Consider the following 19,455-nt stretch of genomic DNA (forward strand, 5'->3'; position numbering starts at 1 on the left):
TGCCATTACTTTATAAGGTTTTTTTTGTAAACATTTTTTTTTATAGTAGTTAAAATAAATTCCTTACATGGCTGGAACCAGCATAAACACCCCTTTACCCTCCACTAATTTCGCTGCCATCCCAGAGTTTTCAACTGGAAGTGCTGCTGTGACCATGTATACAGGGTGGGCCATTTATATGGATACACCTTAATAAAATGGGAATGGTTGGTGATATTAACTTCCTGTTTGTGGCACATTAGTATATGTGAGGGGGGAAACTTTTCAACATGGGTGGTGACCATGGCGGCCATTTTGAAGTCGGACATTTTGAATCCAACTTTTGTTTTTTCAATAGGAAGAGGGTCATGTGACACATCAAACTTATTGGGAATTTCACAATAAAGACAATGATGTGCTTGGTTTTAACGTAACTTTATTCTTTCATTCGTTATTTACAAGTTTCTGACCACTTATAAAATGTGTTCAATGTGCTGCCCATTGTGTTGGATTGTCAATGCAACCCTCTTCTCCCACTCTTCACACACTGAAACTACGGATACTGGAAGCCTGTGCTAGCATTTCTCCTGCGGTGTTGCTATCCTATTGAAAAAACAAAAGTTGGATTCAAAATGGCCGACTTCAAAATGGCCGCCATGGTCACCATCCATCTTGAAAAGTTTCCCCCCTCACATATACTAATGTGCCACAAACAGGAAGTTAATATCACCAACCATTCCCATTTTATTAAGGTGTATCCATATAAATGGCCCACCCTGTACATTAATGGGGTACTCCGCCCCTAGACATCTTATACCCTATCCAAAGGGGACCCCCTCCTATCTCGGCTGCGGCACCCCAGACATCCGGTGCACAGAGTGACTTTCGCTCTATGCCGGATGACTGGCGATGCCGGGCGGAGGCTCGTGATGTCACAGCCACACCCCCTGAACGCAGGTCTATGGGAGAGGGCGTAATGGCCCTTTAAGCATGAGATGCTGCAGCCATTTACTGTTTTCAGCTGTCTCATCCTACTTGTACAGCACATCACATGCACTATGTCAGTGTTACCCAACCAGGGTGCCTCCAGCTGTTGCAAAACTACAACTCCCAGGATGCCCGGACAACCTGTCTGGGCCTGCTGGGAGTTGTAGTTTCGTAACAGCCGGAGGCACCTTGGTTGGGAAAAACTGCACTATGTACACAATGTAAACACAGCACTACGGCAATGGACACTGAGGAAGTTTAGGGGTGAGTAAAGTTGTTTTTTCATGCAAAGAACAAAACTATTGCAAAGGTGCGTGAACCCTTTCAAGAGGAATGACCTGCAACAATAATTGCATCAAGTTAGTATCAAGTACATCAAGTATAGCATAATGTCAATGGCGACTAACACCTGTATATTTTGTCTTTAAAAATGATTGTGTTAAAGGAGTTATCCAGAAATAGAAAAACAGAGCTAATTTCTTTCACAAAAACACTCCCCATTTGTCTCCAGGTTGGGTGTGGTTCTGCAGCTCAGTTTTATTGTAGTGAATGGAGCCAAGTTGTAATACCACACCCAACCTGGGGACAGACAGGGAACTGTTTTTAAAAGAAATGAGCTATGTTTTCCAATTCCTGGATAACCCCTTTAAGCCATGGTACTATATACAGCTCTAGGCTGAGTACTGTGATTAGATGCTAAAATGGAAAATTAAGGTTGATTTGGAACTTCTACCTAGTTACAGGCCAATACTTCACTCCAAAGTCAGCCATAGCACAAGCCAAAAACTAATAACACCGTCCAACACATGTACACGGTACATAAAATGTAAAGACCACAAGGCACAAAAGGAGGACACAAATGTCAGCTAGTGTGCAGATTAGTCCAATCCTGGGCTACAAAAGGTACCCATTCATCTTCAATAGCTATCGGCTTAGAGCGTTCCTCCAGACCCCCCCCATACACATCCATGTTATGCCTCAGATGGCAGCTTATCTGCAGGGAAAGCAAAATGATTGGGTTTGAAATTTAAAGGGGTACTCCCACCCTAGACATCTTATCCCCTATCCAAAGGATAGGGGATAAGATGTCTGATCGCGGGGGTCACGCCCGTCCCCTCAATGCAAGTCTATGGGAGGGGGCGTGACGCCCCCTCCCATAGACTTCCATTGAGGGGACGGGCGTGACGTCACACGGGGGGCGGAGTCCTGATGTCACGGACTTCCGTTCCCGGAGTCGCGACTCAGACCCTCCAGCGGTTCCGGTGAGAACACAGGTGGGTGCCGCATGCAATAATGCGGGGGTCCCCAGCGGCGGGACCCCCGCGATCAGACATCTTATCCCCTATCCTTTGGATAGGGGATAAGATGTCTAGGGTGGGAGTACCCCTTTAACAGCCCCGATCACTTTCCCCCAAAATCATGTGTTTGGGAGCGTCAGGAATTTTCATAAACATAAGATGGTTGGACGATCATGCCAACTATAGAGGTTTTTAACAAAATCAAGATTTCCACAGAATTCTTGAAGCTTCGCAGAAGGATAACATAGCAGATTTTACTTTATATTTGCAGCTCACATTTTTTTAAACAAGGATACTAATAAGAATTTTCTAATTTTTGCCATCTTTAAAGAGGTATTCCTGTGAATTTTTTTTTCATATCAACTGGCTCCAAAAAGTTAGACAGATTTGTAAATTACTTCTATTTAAAAATCTTAATCCTACCAGTACTTATCAGCTGCGGAAGTTGAGTTGTTCTTTTCTGTCTGACCACAGTGCTCTCTGCTGACACCTCTGTCTGTCTCAGGAACTGTCCAAAGCAGGAGCAAAACCCCATAGCAAACCTCTCCTGCTCTGACAGTTCCTGAGACAGACAGAGGTGTTAGCAGAGAGCACTTTTGTCGGCTAGAAAAGAACAACTCAACTTCAGCAGCTAATTAGTTACTGGTAGGATTAAAAAAATTTAATATAAGTAATTTACAAATCTGTTTCACTTTCTGGAGCCAGTTGATATGAAAAAAACTTTTTCACTGGAGTTCCCCTTTAAGATACAGCTTTCTGTAATCAGATTTCCAAATGCAGGATCAAAATAGTTTTGGTCCTTGAACTGTTCACACTGACCTAAATCATATAAAATATTGGGTGTTGTCTTTCCAGTTGCCTGCAAATAACCCTCCTGGATTTTGAAGGAATGGGTGCAATCCAGACCTGAGGGGACTTTGATGGGTAAACATTTGGTGACTCTTGGTTAAGGTTATTTTCAGAAGTCCTACTGCTTATGAGTGTACCGCCTATGGCTTCTTCTACAACATGGCACTGTATGCCGAGTGTTTTATTCGACTTGGAAATATTGGCCATTACTTTCTTGTTTTTAGTGCCGAACACAGGATCAGTTTGTGTGGATTTATGAACCTGGCCTGGAAAATAATCAGTCATAGTACCAATGGACCGCGTATGGCTGGTGCGGACACCCCTTCTCATGAATCCTCTGCGGTGATCTCTGTTAGGTTGATGTATCGGTAATTCTATAACCGTCACAGCAGTTTCTTCCGATAAGCTTTGTTCAGAATCAACATCGATCACATCGGAAGAAGCGATGGACACAGATATTGTAGGACACGAAAGTAGCGGCGAGCGAGCATACAAATGATCAAAGCGTTCGATGCCTGCAAAGCTGCATATCGGTTTCTCGTCTTTCTTGACACTTTTGGATTTGGAGGTTTTGATAGAGGATGCTGATGGAAATATGGTCGGCAGGGCATCTTTTTTTAGGCATCGAGTTGTTCCTCTGACTTCGTAACAGTCAAAACTGAAGTGTTTGGAGCAGATACGAAAAGCTCCCTTTGCACTAAGGAAAATCTTTTGACACATAGCTTCGAAGTCCCCAAAGTCCTGAGGTGTCTCCAGCAGCCATCTTTTTATTATATTTATATCCCTTGGAAAAGAATGAAGAACTAAATCCGGATCTTTAATCTTCCAGGAACTGTTACATCCATTCACAATGCACGACGGCATGCTGTAAATAAAGGATATAACAGCTTAATTACATTCGCAAGGTTTCTTGCATATGGACAGCAATATTAGCCTATGAGGTTTAAAGAGTACCTATCAGGATCTAAACTCTCTTTATTCCCCCCCCCCCCCCCCAATCTGTCCCTGACTCTCACTGACACTCCCTGTGTTTCTTTTCATTCAAAACCCCCTCATTCTACCTGATTTATTGCCTTCTTGGCTGCTCATTCAGCCATCATAGTGTGAGAGAGGAAAGGGGCGTGGCCCAGCATAGAGGCTGTGAACACAGTAGCAGGCAGCTCTGAATCTTCTCCTCTCTGTTTACAAATGTGCAGAGAGAAGAAAGATTGGAGCTCAGATAGTAAAATCAATGAGGGCATGCAGTCAGGAGTATGCCCTGTTGTGCTATGAGCACAGTGCTGGCTCCTGCCGGTCTGATTTACCGGCAGGGAGCAGTGCTGAGCTTGTCTGTGTCCCGGCTGCAGTCTGAGATTTAGACACGGTTGAATAGCTGCTGGGGTATGATAAGAAAGTGTCCCTTTCCTGGAGCTGATGGCGGTCACTAAATTTATAAAATTACCTTTTTATTTCTCAGCTAAGTTTCAATGAGGTGGAGCTGAGCTGCTCAAGTGTCACAGCCTTACACACCCCCTGGTTTGCACATACCTCCGATCCCTTCCTTGTCTGATGTAGAGAGCCCTGTATGTAACTGAAGGAGGGTCTGAGAGGTGAGGGAGAATGAGTAGGCATACCAGGCACTTGAGCAGCTTAGCACCACCTCCTCGACACTTAGCTGAGAAATAAAAATTAAAAAAACATTTGATAAGTTTGGCAACCACCATCAGCTCCAGGAAAAGTACAATTTGTCTGTATACCCTAACAGCTATCCAATAGTGTCTACAGCTCTTACCAGCATATAAAGATGACAGATTCCCTTTAAGGAAGTATATGTAGAAATGTTTTATTTTGCACAATAACAATAAAACAATAAAAAGTGCAAAGGTGTCTATAGCCTTTAAATCCCCTGCATGCCAATTTCTACTAAATTGATGCCATTAACAAGCAGCATAATGTCAATGCTTATGAAACGACAGAAAGAATTCCAAATTACAGGGGTAATTCGCCAGGAAGGGGGTTGTGAACTATGCTTACTGCAGAATGGGCATAGTTCACAACCCCCCTTCCCACTGGATAACCCCTTTATTAGGAAGTACATTTGGAATATTGTAATTGTAGACTATTGGGGTATGAAAACATTTCTGTAGCACACTACACCCCAGGCACCCAGCTTGCCTAGTAGGAATCCTGCTTAAAATGTGAATCTCACCTTTGGGTGCAGGTAACAATGCCCTGCTGGCTATTTTTTATTAGGAAGCCTATATGCAACTCTCTAAGAAATATGGCTGTCACATTCCTATGGAAACCATGGAGATCATGTCACTGTTTCCTTAGTAACAACAAAGCCCCCCATCTTGATAATTATGGGTTGTACTGACTGCAGTTCTCTCACTAAAAACAAGCAAGATCTGAGTTGTTTCCAATCTTTGACTTTTCAGTACGTTTGAGCTCCTTTTCACGTTTTGAAGTATTCAGTCAAGTTGGATTTAAAAGGGAACTTTAAATTCACCAAAAGAAAAAAGACTTAACAGCAAATCTCTATAAACTGATCAACGTTCTGTACATTCAGGAACCACTAGGACTGCTTGGACATATACTGTCTCCATTGACGACAACACATTTCCGAGTACCGTAATGTGCGGGAAGATGCTTGACCAGAATTTATGAGCAGAGTTTCTCTGTTCAGATCTTTTGCATGGAGCAGACCTCATCTGGTATTGGTGCTTATGTCTGCGGTCATTTCATTTTAAACGCTGTTTCATTGACATACATACTTTTCTGATGGATTTCGGTGGAATATTTTAAAGGGTACTCCGGTTTAGAAAGAATTATCCCCTATGCAAAGCGTAGGAGATAAGTGTATAATCGTGTGGTGTCCGACCACTGGGCCTCCCTGTAATCTCCTGCACAGCAATTCAGCTTTCCAGCTCTTCCATAGATGCATGGAGAAGGTGTGTCATGGAGAAGGTGTGTCATGGAGAAGGTGTGTCATGGAGAAGGTGCGTCATGGAGAAGGTGTGTCATGGAGAAGGTGCGTCATGGAGAAGGTGCGTCATGGAGAAGGTGCGTCATGGAGAAGGTGCGTCATGGAGAAGGTGCGTCATGGAGAAGGTGCGTCATGGAGAAGGTGCGTCATGGAGAAGGTGCGTCATGGAGAAGGTGCGTCATGGAGAAGGTGCGTCATGGAGAAGGTGCGTCATGGAGAAGGTGCGTCATGGAGAAGGTGCGTCATGGAGAAGGTGCGTCATGGAGAAGGTGCGTCATGGAGAAGGTGCGTCATGGAGAAGGTGCGTCATGGAGAAGGTGCGTCATGGAGAAGGTGCGTCATGGAGAAGGTGCGTCATGGAGAAGGTGCGTCATGGAGAAGGTGCGTCATGGAGAAGGTGCGTCATGGAGAAGGTGCGTCATGGAGAAGGTGCGTCATGGAGAAGGTGTGTCATGGAGAAGGTGCGTCATGGAGAAGGTGCGTCATGGAGAAGGTGCGTCATGGAGAAGGTGTGTCATGGAGAAGGTGAGTCAACTTCTTCGTGCAGTGGTCGACACAGGTCCGTGTATGGGGAGAATTGGGCAGGAGATCGTGGGGGGGGGGGGGGGCCCAGCGTGCGACCCCCATGATATCCTTTGCAGGGGGGATACATTTTTCTAAACTACTCCTTAAACATGTTAAATCTTCTGCCTGAATCCAAATACTTGTCAGGAGTTCCATCGTGGAAATTCCTATGTGTAAACAGAGCACCAGAAACCGATTAAAATCAATGGCCATCAGGTGCAGGTGGGATTCTCCGTAGTGTAATAGGGGCTCTAGTTTTTCAGTTCTGGGTTGGATCAAAGTCTAATCCATTCTAGAACCTCAATGTAAAGGTTCCCCACATACCCCAATGCTATACATTGGCAGTGTATACATCTGTAACTGTTACTAGTATACAGTGTGGTCCGATGGTGAAAATTAACACAACAAACCACTTTTTTGTCAATATGTCTTTATTTTACACTTGATTTTGTTTTTTTAGCTATACACATGTTTTTGGGAGGGAGGGACGGTGTTGAGGATGTTTATTTTTGCTGTAAAAACTACAAAAGCTTTAAATAAAGACTTAGATGATAAAAAAAAAGTAAAAGCTATAGTCTTTAAAGGGGTACTCTGCCCATAGACATCTTATCCCCTATCCAATCCCCCTGCAATCTCTGTGCAGCACCCAGCATTTGTTTACAACGCTGGGTGCCGATGGTGGGGGTTGTGACGTCATGACCACGCCCCTCTTGACATCCCACCACGACCACGCCCCCTCCCAAAGACTTGCATTAGAGGGGGCGTGGTGTGATGACGAGGGGCGTAGTCATGACGTCACGACTCCCGCCGCCCGCTCCAAGTGTTTGGAACAAAATGTTCGGAACAATGGGGCAGTGGAGTACCCCTCTAACTGTTACTGTCATTTGAAGAAACTTTTGACATGTCAAGACATATCAAAAGTTGACATCACAAGTTATAACCCAGTGAAGTATCTGGCAGCACTCTGCACTCCCCGGCTGGTCACCCTGTCTAACTCATTTACTCCATAGACTCATGCAGTGAATGAGTTGAATTTGACTGAAGTAAAGTGCGCACCACAGGGATGGAGAAAAGCCCTATGAGAGAGTAACAGGGAGAGATTCTATGCTGCTGGTACAAGAATCCCTGTTCTATTGCTTCAACAATAAAGATATCTCTTGTAACCCACAAGAGCCTACACTGGTGGAGGATCAACACAAACCTTATGAAGGGGAAAGAATTTCATTTCAAAGAACAAATTGTGATGACCACGAATGCATCTCTAACAAGTTGGGGTGCTCATCTAGGCATTCATTGGTTAAAGGACAATGTCCTACAGCCATATCCAGCAGATCTTCAATCTTCCAAGAGTTGAAGGCCATCCTTTTAGCCCTGTACCCGTTCGAGCCCTTGTTAAAGCCGATCTTTTAAGCTGGAAGAGGGTTCTACCAGGGGAGTGTTCTCTTAATCTTGGGTATTTTCAGCTTCTCATAGATAAGTGGGGTTGCCCATCTTGGGACCTCATGTCGATGAGAGAAAACAGAAATTTTTAGAAGTTCTGCTCTCTAAAAAGGTCAGACAAACTCAAAGTTCTGAGTGCGTTCACCTGGAAGAAGTTCATTGTATGTTTTTCTACCTGTTCCATTCTGAGAGCTCACTTCAAAGTTCTGGCAGAAGCCCTGAGATCAATCGTGGTAGCCCCATATTGGACGAGCAGGGCCTGGTTTCCAGCAATTTATCATCTCCCACGTGGCACGTTCTGGAAATTGCTACTGTAGCCAGATCTTCTACTCCAGGTACATTCCATCCTCAGATCAACAAACTACATCTGACAGCTTAGGATCTGAGAGGAGAGACTAAACCAGCTGGGGTTGTTTCTACCCTTCTATCTCCAAAAAAAAAAAAGAATCTGATAATTGTGTCTACACAGGGTTATGGAAAACAAATTCCTCCAGGCTACAACAATCTAAACTGTAGATATCAGTCATTTCCATCCTGCAGTTTCTTCAGGTTACCAAAAAATGACTAAATGCAAACAATTTTATCATGGCAATAAATGTTCTGACATATAAAAAAGTATTCTGCTAACCCTTTAATTACTAGGTTCTTTAAAGGGGTACTCCACTGTCCAGTGTTCGGCACTAAATGTCGGCCACGCCCCTTGTGACGACACGGCAATGTCCCCTCAATGCAATGGCTGTGATGTCATGAGGGTCGTGGCCGCCCCCCGCAGCGCGAAAACAGTGTTTGGAACATTTATTTCCCCTTTAAGGCCCTTAAGAATTAAAGGCCAGTAGTTCGCCCTCCATTCCCAGTCTGGATCTTGACACTAGTATTGAATAAACTCACGCTGCCCCTGTTTCAAACTTTGTCCGAAGTGGACTTTAAATAGTTGTCATACAAAGAAAAGAGCCTGGGAAGGAGCCCGCAGAGAGATTATCCTGTATTAAACGTCCAGGGCTGCAGTCACTACTCTGCTGGTGTGGAGTCACCGTGTACAAATATCACAATCTAATCCACTGTACAGGATAAATAATGAAATTGTACATAGTGACCCCACCAGCAGAAGAGTGAGCACAGCTCTGGAGTATGCCAGATCTTCTCCTGAGCTACATCCTATATTAAATATATGATGTAACTCAGGAGCAACATCTGGTATACTCTAGAGCTACGCTCACTATTCTGCTGGTGGGGTCACTGTGTACATACATTACTTATCCTGTACTGATCCGGAGTTATATCCTGTATTATACTCCAGAGCTGTACTCACTATTCTGCTGGTGAAGTCACTGTGTACATTAGGGCTTGCAAATTAGTAATGAATCAAGGAGTTAGCAAAAAAGTTAGTAGCCAGAAAGCTAAATATATATATATTTTTTTTTTAACAGGGTGGGCCATTTCTATGGATACACCTTAATAAAATGGGAATGGTTGGTGATATTAACTTCCTCTTTGTGGCACATTAGTATATGTGAGGGGGGAAACTTTTCAAGATGGGTGGTGATCATGGCGGCCATTTTGAAGTCGCCATTTTGAATCCAACTTTTGTTTTTTCAATAGGAAGAGGGTCATGTGACACATCAAACTTATTGGGAATTTCACAAGAAAAACAATGATGTGCTTGGTTTTAACGTAACTTTATTCTTTTATGAGTTATTTACAAGTTTCTGACCACTTATAAAATGTGTTCAATGTGCTGCCCATTGTGTTGGATTGTCAATGCAACCCTCTTCTCTATATACTGCTATATCCTACTATATACACCACAGGAGAAATGCTAGCACAGGCTTCCAGTATCCGTATACACTGCTATATACTACTATATACACCGCAGGAGAAATGCTAGCACAGGCTTCCAGTATCCGTAGTTTCAGGTGCTGCAGAATGGGCAAAACCAAAATTGGAACAGGATTCTCAGTTTACGCAGAAGATTTTGTTCAGTGATGAGGAAACTTTTATATGAATGGTGAAGTTAACAAACAAAACCACCGCTATTGGTCTGACACTAACCCACATTGGATAGATCCCTCCAAGACTGTTGGAACACAAAAATTGATGGTATGGTGTGGTATATGGGTACAAAGATAGTGGAGCCATTCTTCATTAATGGAAACCTCAAGGCCACTGGATATGTGAAATTGCTACATGATGATGTGTTTCCCTCTTTTTGCACTGAAGCTGCACGTTCCCTGAGTTTTTCCTGCAAGATGGTGACCACCACATTATGGGTGTCAGGTCCGAGCATTCCTAGATGAACAGTTTCCTGGAAAGTGGATTGGTCGTCGTGGGCCAAGGTCTCCCGATCTGACCCCCTTAGACTTTTATCTTTGGGGTCATCTGAAGGCAATTGTCTATGCTGTGAAGATACGAGATGTGCAGCACCTGAAACTACGGATACTGGAAGCCTGTGCTAGCATTTCTCCTGCGGTGTATATAGTAGAATATAGCAGTGTATACGGATACTGGAAGCCTGTGCTAGCATTTCTCCTGCGGTGTATATAGTAGTATATAGCAGTGTATACGGATACTGGAAGCCTGTGCTAGCATTTCTCCTGCGGTGTATATAGTAGTATATAGCAGTGTATACGGATACTGGAAGCCTGTGCTAGCATTTCTCCTGCGGTGTATATAGTAGTATATAGCAGTGTATACGGATACTGGAAGCCTGTGCTAGCATTTCTCCTGCAGTGTATATAGTAGTATATAGCAATGTATACGGATACTGGAAGCCTGTGCTAGCATTTCTCCTGCGGTGTATATAGTAGTATATAGCAGTGTATACGGATACTGGAAGCCTGTGCTAGCATTTCTCCTGCAGTGTATATAGTAGTATATAGCAATGTATACGGATACTGGAAGCCTGTGCTAGCATTTCTCCTGCGGTGTATATAATAGTATATAGCAGTGTATACGGATACTGGAAGCCTGTGCCAGCATTTATCCTGCGGTGTATATAATAGTATATAGCAGTGTATACGGATACTGGAAGCCTGTGCTAGCATTTCTCCTGCGGTGTATATAGTAGTATATAGCAGTGTATACGGATACTGGAAGCCTGTGCTAGCATTTCTCCTGCGGTGTATATAGTAGTATATAGCAGTGTATACGGATACTGGAAGCCTGTGCTAGCATTTCTCCTGCGGTGTATATAGTCATATATAGCAGTGTATACGGATACTGGAAGCCTGTGCTAGCATTTCTCCTGCGGTGTATATAGTAGTAAATAGCAGTGTATACGGATACTGGAAGCCTGTGCTAGCATTTCTCCTGCGGTGTATATAGTAGTATATAGCAGTGTATACGGATACTGGAAGCCTGTGCTAGCATTTCTCCTGCGGTGTATATAGTAGTATATAGCAGTGTATACGGATACTGGAAGCCTGTGCTAGCATTTCTCCTGCGGTGTATATAGTAGTATATAGCAGTGTATACGGATACTGGAAGCCTGTGCTAGCATTTCTCCTGCGGTGTATATAGTAGTATATAGCAGTGTATACGGATACTGGAAGCCTGTGCTAGCATTTCTCCTGCGGTGTATATAGTAGTATATAGCAGTGTATACGGATACTGGAAGCCTGTGCTAGCATTTCTCCTGCGGTGTATATAGTAGTATATAGCAGTATATAGAGAAGAGGGTTGCATTGACAATCCAACACAATGGGCAGCACATTGAACACATTTTATAAGTGGTCAGAAACTTGTAAATAACTCATGAAAGAATAAAGTTACGTTAAAACCAAACACATCATTGTTTTTCTTGTGAAATTCCCAATAAGTTTGGGACCCTCTTCCTAGTGAAAAAAACTAAAGTTGGATTCAAAATGGCCGACTTCAAAATGGCCGCCATGGTCACCACCAATCTTGAAAAGTTTCCCCCCTCACATATACTAATGTGCCACAAACCGGAAGTTAATATCACCAACCATTCCCATTTTATTAAGGTATATCCATATAAATGGCCCACCCTGTCTATATATATATATATATATATATATATAAATATATATATATATATATATATATATATATATATATATACAGTGGTCCCGCAAGTTACAATATTAATTGGTTCCAGGACGACCATTGTATGTTGAAACCATTGTATGTTGAGACCATAACTCTATGGAAACCTGGTAATTGGTTCCGAAGCTCCCAAAATGTCATCTAAAATAGGAAAAAAGTGAGGATTAGAGAAAAATAAGTAGAAAACTAATATAGATAAAACAAATCCTTACATATAAAAGTAAGAAAGGAGCTAGGAGCTGTAAATCACTGTCTATGTCAGTGTTTCTCAACCAGGGTGCCTCCAGCTGTTGCAAAACTACAACTCCCAGCATGCCCGGACAGCCGTTGGCTGTCTGGGCATGCTGGGAGTTGTAGTTTTGCAACAGCTGGAGGCACCCTGGTTGGAAAACAATGGTTTATGTAGAGAACAGGAGCTTCTTCAGGGTCCTATACAGTACACACAGTGTCCTAAATGGAGCCGCCCTTACTTGGTGTCCAAAGGAGCAGATAACCCTGGCACAGGTAAGGAGTAGTACAGAACTTGTAGTTCCTCCCTGAACTGTAGGGGGCGCTACCAGACACCAGTCAGTGCATGCACTCCAGTAATAGAGGTGATTTACCAGTGAATGCCCATTCTGATTGGTCAGTTCCTCCAGTTGTGACAGGTTTCACAGATCTGGACTGTCTGTACATTGTATGTTGAGTCTGGTTTCAAGTTACAATGGTCCAGAAAAAAACATTGCATGTTGAAACTATTGTATGTTGAGGCCATTGTAAGTTGAGGGATCACTGTAATGAGTCATTAGTGTCCCCCTTTTTTGGGTTCTGTTTCTAGAAAAGCTGTCACAATGTACAATTTAGCTTTCCCAGACTCCTAAATGGCAGATTAGCTTCTCTGTCACACAGAAGTTTGGGAAAGTTGAATAACACACATGGTGACAACGATATCAGGAGGACCAAGATAGTGGCAGTGGATTCACTGCTGAGGTGCTGTGCAGTACTGACCCAAGCCCTCTGATGTTTTCCCTCCATTCTCGTCTAGTTCTTGTACCTCCGTGCTCTGCTCTCAACACTCCAGCATTTGTTCCTATTCACATTTCTCTTCTCCATGTGTGAGGAAGTTAAGGTGTACCTACCGGCTTAGACCGTGAGGGACGATCCCGATTGGTCGGTGCCTGAATGTGGGAAATATGTGAAGAGGAGTGGGAAGCTTTGGCAACTGTATAGTGGAGCTGGAGAGGGTTCAAAAATTTACTGTTAACTAAAACTCCTAAGTCCTTTTCCATGTCAGTCGTCCCCAGTGTTTTACCATTTAATACATACTCCCTGACTGGATTTTTCCTCCCCATGTGCATTACCTTACATTTATCAGTGTTGAACCTCATCTGCCACTTCTCAGCCCAAACCTCCAACCTATCCAGATCCATTTGTAATAGTGCACTGTCCTCTATTGTGTTATCTACTATATACAATGCACTGCCCTCTATTGTGTTATCTACTATATACAATGCACTGCCCTCTATTGTGTTATCTACTATATACAATGCACTGCCCTCTATTGTGTTATCTACTATATACAGTGCACTGTCCTCTATTGTGTTATCTACTATATACAGTGCATTGTTCTCTATTGTGTTATCTACTATATACAGTGCACTGTCCTCAGTTTTGTTATCTACTATATAGAGTGCACTGTCCTCTATTGTGTTATCTATTCTATTATATACAGTGCATTGTCCTCTATAGTGTTATCTACTATATACAGTGCACTGTCCTCTGTTTTGTTATCTACTACATAGAGTGAACTGTCCTCTATTGTGTTATCTATTATATACAGTGCACTGTCCTCAGTTTTGTTATCTACTATATAGAGTGCACTGTCCTCTATTGTGTTATCTATTCTATTATATACAGTGCATTGTCCTCTATAGTGTTATCTACTATATACAGTGCACTGTCCTCTGTTTTGTTATCTACTACATAGAGTGAACTGTCCTCTATTGTGTTATCTATTATATACAGTGCATTGTCCTCTATTGTGTTAACCCCTTTACAGAACTTGGCATCATCTGCTGAAAACATCGGACTGCAGGTCTAATAGGACAGCAGGACATGGTTCCAGTAATCCATGTACTTAGTATTTTTGTCATCTGCAAACTGTTTTCTTGTACTTCATCTTTAGAAGATGCTTTCTGGGGTGCCAACAACTACGGCCATGACTGTATATATATACAGTGACCATCCGACCTACGATGGCCCCGACATACGATCATTTCAACATATGATGGCCTCTCAGGGCCATCGCATGTTGAAGACAGCATCAACATACGATACTTTTGTATGTCGGGGGCCATCACATAAACGGCTATCAGCGCAGACTGCTTCAGCTGCCACTGGATAGCCGTTTACGGTGCCCCGTGTGGTCCGCTGATGATCACTTACCTGTCCTCGGGGCTCCGGCGCGTCCTCTTCGGGATCCCCTGCATCGTCGGCACTCTCCATCGTCGTCATCACGTTGCTGCGCACGTCGTTACGTCATCCAATAGGAGCGGCGTGCGTAGCGACGTGATGGCGGCCTTGGAGAGCGAGGATGCCGGGGAAGCAGAGGCCTTGCCGGAGGGTCGGGGACACCTCGGGGACGTGGCGACAGCGATGGAAGGCGACATCCAGGGCAGCGGTGACGAGTGGTGACGGTCCGGAGCGGCGGGGACACGTGAGTATAACTTCCTCTAACAGTGGTCTACAACCTGCGGACCTCCAGATGTTGCAAAACTACAACTCCCAACATGCCCGGACAGCCGTTGGCTGTCCGGGCATTCTGGGTGTTGTAGGTTTGCAACATCTGGAGGTCCGCAGGTTATATAGTTACATAGTTAGTACGGTCGAAAAAAGACATACGTCCATCAAGTTCAACCAGGGAATTGAAGGGTAGGGGTGTGGCGCGATATTGGGGAAGGGATGAGATTTTATATTTCTTCATAAGCATTAATGTTATTTTGTTCCATGAATGTATCTAATCCTGTTTTAAAGCTGTTAATTGTTCCTGCTGTGACCAGTTCCTGAGGTAGACCGTTCCATAAATTCACAGTCCTCACGGTAAAGAAGGCGTGTCGCCCCTTTAGACCTTTAAACTTTTTCTTCTCCAGACGGTGGGAGTGCCCCCTCGTCCTTTGGGGGGGTTTAACCTGGAACAGTTTTTCTCCATATTTTTTGTATGGGCCATTAATATACTTATATACGTTTATCATATCCCCCCTTAAACGTCTCTTCTCAAGACTAAACAATTGTAACTCCTTTAATCGCTCCTCATAGCTAAGATGTTCCATGCCCCATATTAGTTTAGTCGCACGTCTCTGCACCCTTTCCAACTCCGCAGTGTCCCTTTTATGGACTGGTGCCCAAAACTGAACAGCATATTCCAGGTGAGGCCGTACCAATGCTTTATAAAGGGGGAGTATTATGTCCCTGTCCCTTGAGTCCATGCCTCTTTTTATACATGACAATATCCTGCCGGCTTTGGAAGCAGCAGCCTGACATTGCATGCTATTCTGTAGTCTGTGATCTACAAGGTTGTAGACCACTGTCCTATACTTTACATTGCACGGATCCTTCAACATACGATGGTTTCAACAAACGATGGTCCATTTGGAACGGATTACGATTGTATGTTCAGGGACCACTGTATTATTTTTCTCCTGTCTCCCTGGTGTATATATATCTCCTGTACCCCAATATATATATATTTCCACATCCACCTGTATATATCTATATATCTCCCTGTACCCCGATATATATATATTCTCCCTGTACCCCGATATATATATATTCTCCCTGTACCCCGATATATATATATATATTCTCCCTGTACCCCGATATATATATTTCCACATCCACCTGTATATATCTATATATCTCCCTGTACCCCAATATATATATATTTCCATATCCACCTGTATATATCTATATATCTCCCTGTACCCCGATATATATATATTTCCATTACCACCTGTATATATCTATATATCTCCCTGTCCCCCGAGATATATATATATATATATTTCCATATCCACCTGTATATATCTATATATCTCCCTGTACCCCGATATATATATATTTCAATATCCACCTGTATATATCTATATATCTCCCTGTACCCCGATATATATATATATATATTCTCCCTGTACCCCGATATATATATATTTCCATATCCACCTGTATATATCTATATATCTCCCTGTACCCTGATATATATATATTTCCTTATCCACCTGTATATATCTATATATCTCCCTGTACCCCGATATATATATATATTCTCCCTGTACCCCGATATATATATATTTCAATATCCACCTGTATATATCTATATATCTCCCTGTACCCCGATATATATATATATATTCTCCCTGTACCCCGATATATATATTTCCATATCCACCTGTATATATCTATATATCTCCCTGTACCCCGATATATATATATATTTCCATATCCACCTGTATATATCTATATATCTCCCTGTACCCCGATATATATATATTTCCATATCCACCTGTATATATCTATATATTCTCCCTGTACCCCGATATATATATATATATATTCTCCCTGTACCCCGATATATATATTTCCATATCCACCTGTATATATCTATATATCTCCCTGTACCCCGATATATATATATTTCCATATCCACCTGTATATATCTATATATCTCCCTGTACCCCGATATATATATATTTCCATATCCACTTGTATATATCTATATATCTCCCTGTACCCCGATATATATATATATATTCTCCCTGTACCCCGATATATATATATATATATTTCCATTACCACTTGTATATATATATATATATATATATATATATATATTCTCCCTGTACCCCGATATATATATATATACCACCTGTCTATATCTCCTCCCCCCGGTCCATCACTCACCTCCCGGGGACACCTCGGTCTCTCCCCTCCTCTTTGTGCCGTCCCTCCTCTCACATCCCGTCCGTCCCTTTCCGCCCCGGGTTTTGGCCTCCCCTCCTCCGTCATCTCTCCTCCCCTCACACGGTGCGGCATCTTCCCAAGCTCTGTTGCGGATGCTGCTGGGCCCGCGCCATATTGGAGGAGCCGAGCCCCAGGAGCCCGCACCCCGCACCGCAGGCCGGACACCCCGCACCCCGGTGAGTATGTGGCGCCCCCAGATGACAGGACGCGGGGCTGCGGCCATAGTGTAGGGATCGGAGGGGGGAGGGGGAAGCCATTGTCTGAGCGGTGTGACTACAGGACAATGATATCGGCCATGGATCTCCTGTACGGACACGTAGATAATGGCTGCATCTACAGCTCGGGATTCGGTACAGTGTGTCATCACGTAATTGACATCTACTGCAGCATCACTGACAGCTGCGACCTATATATCATCTTGTCACCAGGGGGCGGGGCTTACAGGAGGATGTCGCGACCTGTCGTGCAGGTATTTTACCTTGCGAAATGCCGTTGACAACGGTTTAAAGGGCCAAACGCTCGCTGTTGCCCGTAGCAACCAATCACGGAGCAGATTTCGGTTGTGAAGAGCAGATTGGGAAATGAAAGCTGCGCTGTGATTGGTTGCTATGGGCAACAGACCGTTGGTCTTTTTAATCAGTTTCTGATACAATTGTTGCTATACTGAGCAGCTGAATGAGACATTCAATTAGATAAATGGTCTCTGTTGCCCATAGCAACCAATTAGCGCTCAGACTTGCGTTCACATTCCATTCTTAAAAGCTCTGGTTGCTAGGGGCAACAAAGATCGATTTTAGTAAATCTGTCCTATATCTTTACGTATCTAGACGTGTCCACTGATGTCTATTGACAAACTGTATCCAACACGTTTTGGTCTTTTTTATTTATTTATTTTTTTTCACCCAATTTATTTTTTTGTCAGGTGGAAAATGGTGGTTAATCCCAATTTTAAATATGAATTTAAATTGTATGATTTTTTTTTTTTTTCTTTAAATACGTTATAGTTTAACTGTGTTGTGTTGTATCACGGAATGTTTCGAGCCATATACAGTGGTCCCTCAAGTTACAATATGAATTGGTTCCGGGACGACCATTGTATATTGAAACCATTGTATGTTGAGACCAGAACTCTATGGAAACCTGGTAATTGGTTCTAAAGGCACCAAAATGTCATCCAAAAATAGGAAAAAGTGAGAATTAAAGAAAAATAAGTAGATAACTAAACAGATAAAGCAAATTCTTACATATAAAAGTAATAAAGATCTGCTGGGAGATATAAATCACTGTCTATGTCAGTGTCTCCCAAGCAGGGAGCCTCCAGCTGTCGCAAAACTACAACTCCCAGCATGCCTGGACAGCCAAAGGCTGTCCGGGCATGCTGGGAGTTGTAGTTTTGCAACAGGTATGGGCTCCCTGCTTGGGGGAAAAAAACTGGTCTAAGTAGAGGACAGGAGCTTCTTCGGGGTCCTGTACAGTACATGCAATGTCCTAAAAAAAAAGTAACATGGAGTCGCCCTCACCTGGTGTCCAAAGTAGCAGCTAACCCTGGTACAGGTAATGTGTACAGAACACGTAATACCTCCCTGTACTGTATGGGGCGCTACCAGACACCAGTCAGTGCACGCACTTCAGTAATACAGGTAAATAGTAGTACAGAACATGTAATACCTCCCTGTACTGTAGGGGGCACTACCAGACACCAGTCAGTGCATGCACTTCAGTAATACAGGTAAATAGTAGTACAGAACATGTAATACCTCCCTGTACTGTAGGGGGCGCTACCAGACACCAGTCAATGCATATACTTCAGTAATACAGGGGATTTACCAGTGAATGTCCATTCTGATTGGTCAGTTCTTCCGGCCATTGACACGTTTCACAGATCTGGACTGTCTGTACATTGTATGTTGAGTCTCTGGTTTCAATTTACAATGGTCCAGAAAAGACCATTGTATGTTGAAACTATTGTATGTTGAGGCCATTGTAAGTTGAGGGATCACTGTAATTGTACACTTTCTTTTATTTTTTTTAAATACCACATGTGCTGTAGCTTCAAAACAGTCTAGAACAGTGTTTCCCAACCAGGGTGCCTCCAGCTGTTGCAAAACTACAATGCCCATGGCTGTCTGAGCATGCTGGGAGTTGTAGTTTTGAAACAGCAGGAAGCACCCTGGTTGGAAAACACTAGTCTAGAACATTTGAGAAACATTAAAATGGATATAGTTTTTTAAATTAAAACATATTATTTTTTTTTTTGGATGTGATTGCAGGCTAAGGGTGCGTTGACATCATGATTTTTACATCAAAACTTGACTG

At 43.0% G+C, this 19,455-nt stretch overlaps 2 protein-coding genes across 3 annotated transcripts in view; one reads left to right on the forward strand and one right to left on the reverse strand.

Annotated features, from left to right (window-relative positions):
- Positions 1-2,924: 2,924 nt before the first annotated feature.
- LOC130277430 (uncharacterized) lies at positions 2,925-17,503 on the reverse strand. The gene is made up of 3 exons (XM_056528099.1): positions 17,080-17,503; positions 4,641-4,767; positions 2,925-3,978 (listed from the first exon to the last, which is right to left on the reverse strand). Exons 1-3 carry the CDS (start codon positions 17,501-17,503, stop codon positions 3,084-3,086), a joined length of 1,446 nt encoding a protein of 481 aa, XP_056384074.1. The 3' UTR covers positions 2,925-3,083.
- Positions 17,134-19,455, forward strand: part of RNF2 (ring finger protein 2) — a 33,875-nt gene continuing 31,553 nt past the window's right edge. The window contains exon 1 of one of the 2 annotated variants that reach the window (XM_056523662.1): positions 17,134-17,315. The gene's annotated coding sequence lies outside the window, so the exon portion shown is untranslated. Of the gene's footprint in view, positions 17,316-17,376; positions 17,609-19,455 lie in introns of those variants that run through there. The other variant, XM_056523660.1, reaches the window with a different exon arrangement.

The sequence above is a fragment of the Hyla sarda genome, chromosome 6, assembly GCF_029499605.1.
Source record: "Hyla sarda isolate aHylSar1 chromosome 6, aHylSar1.hap1, whole genome shotgun sequence".
NCBI lineage: Eukaryota > Metazoa > Chordata > Amphibia > Anura > Hylidae > Hyla > Hyla sarda.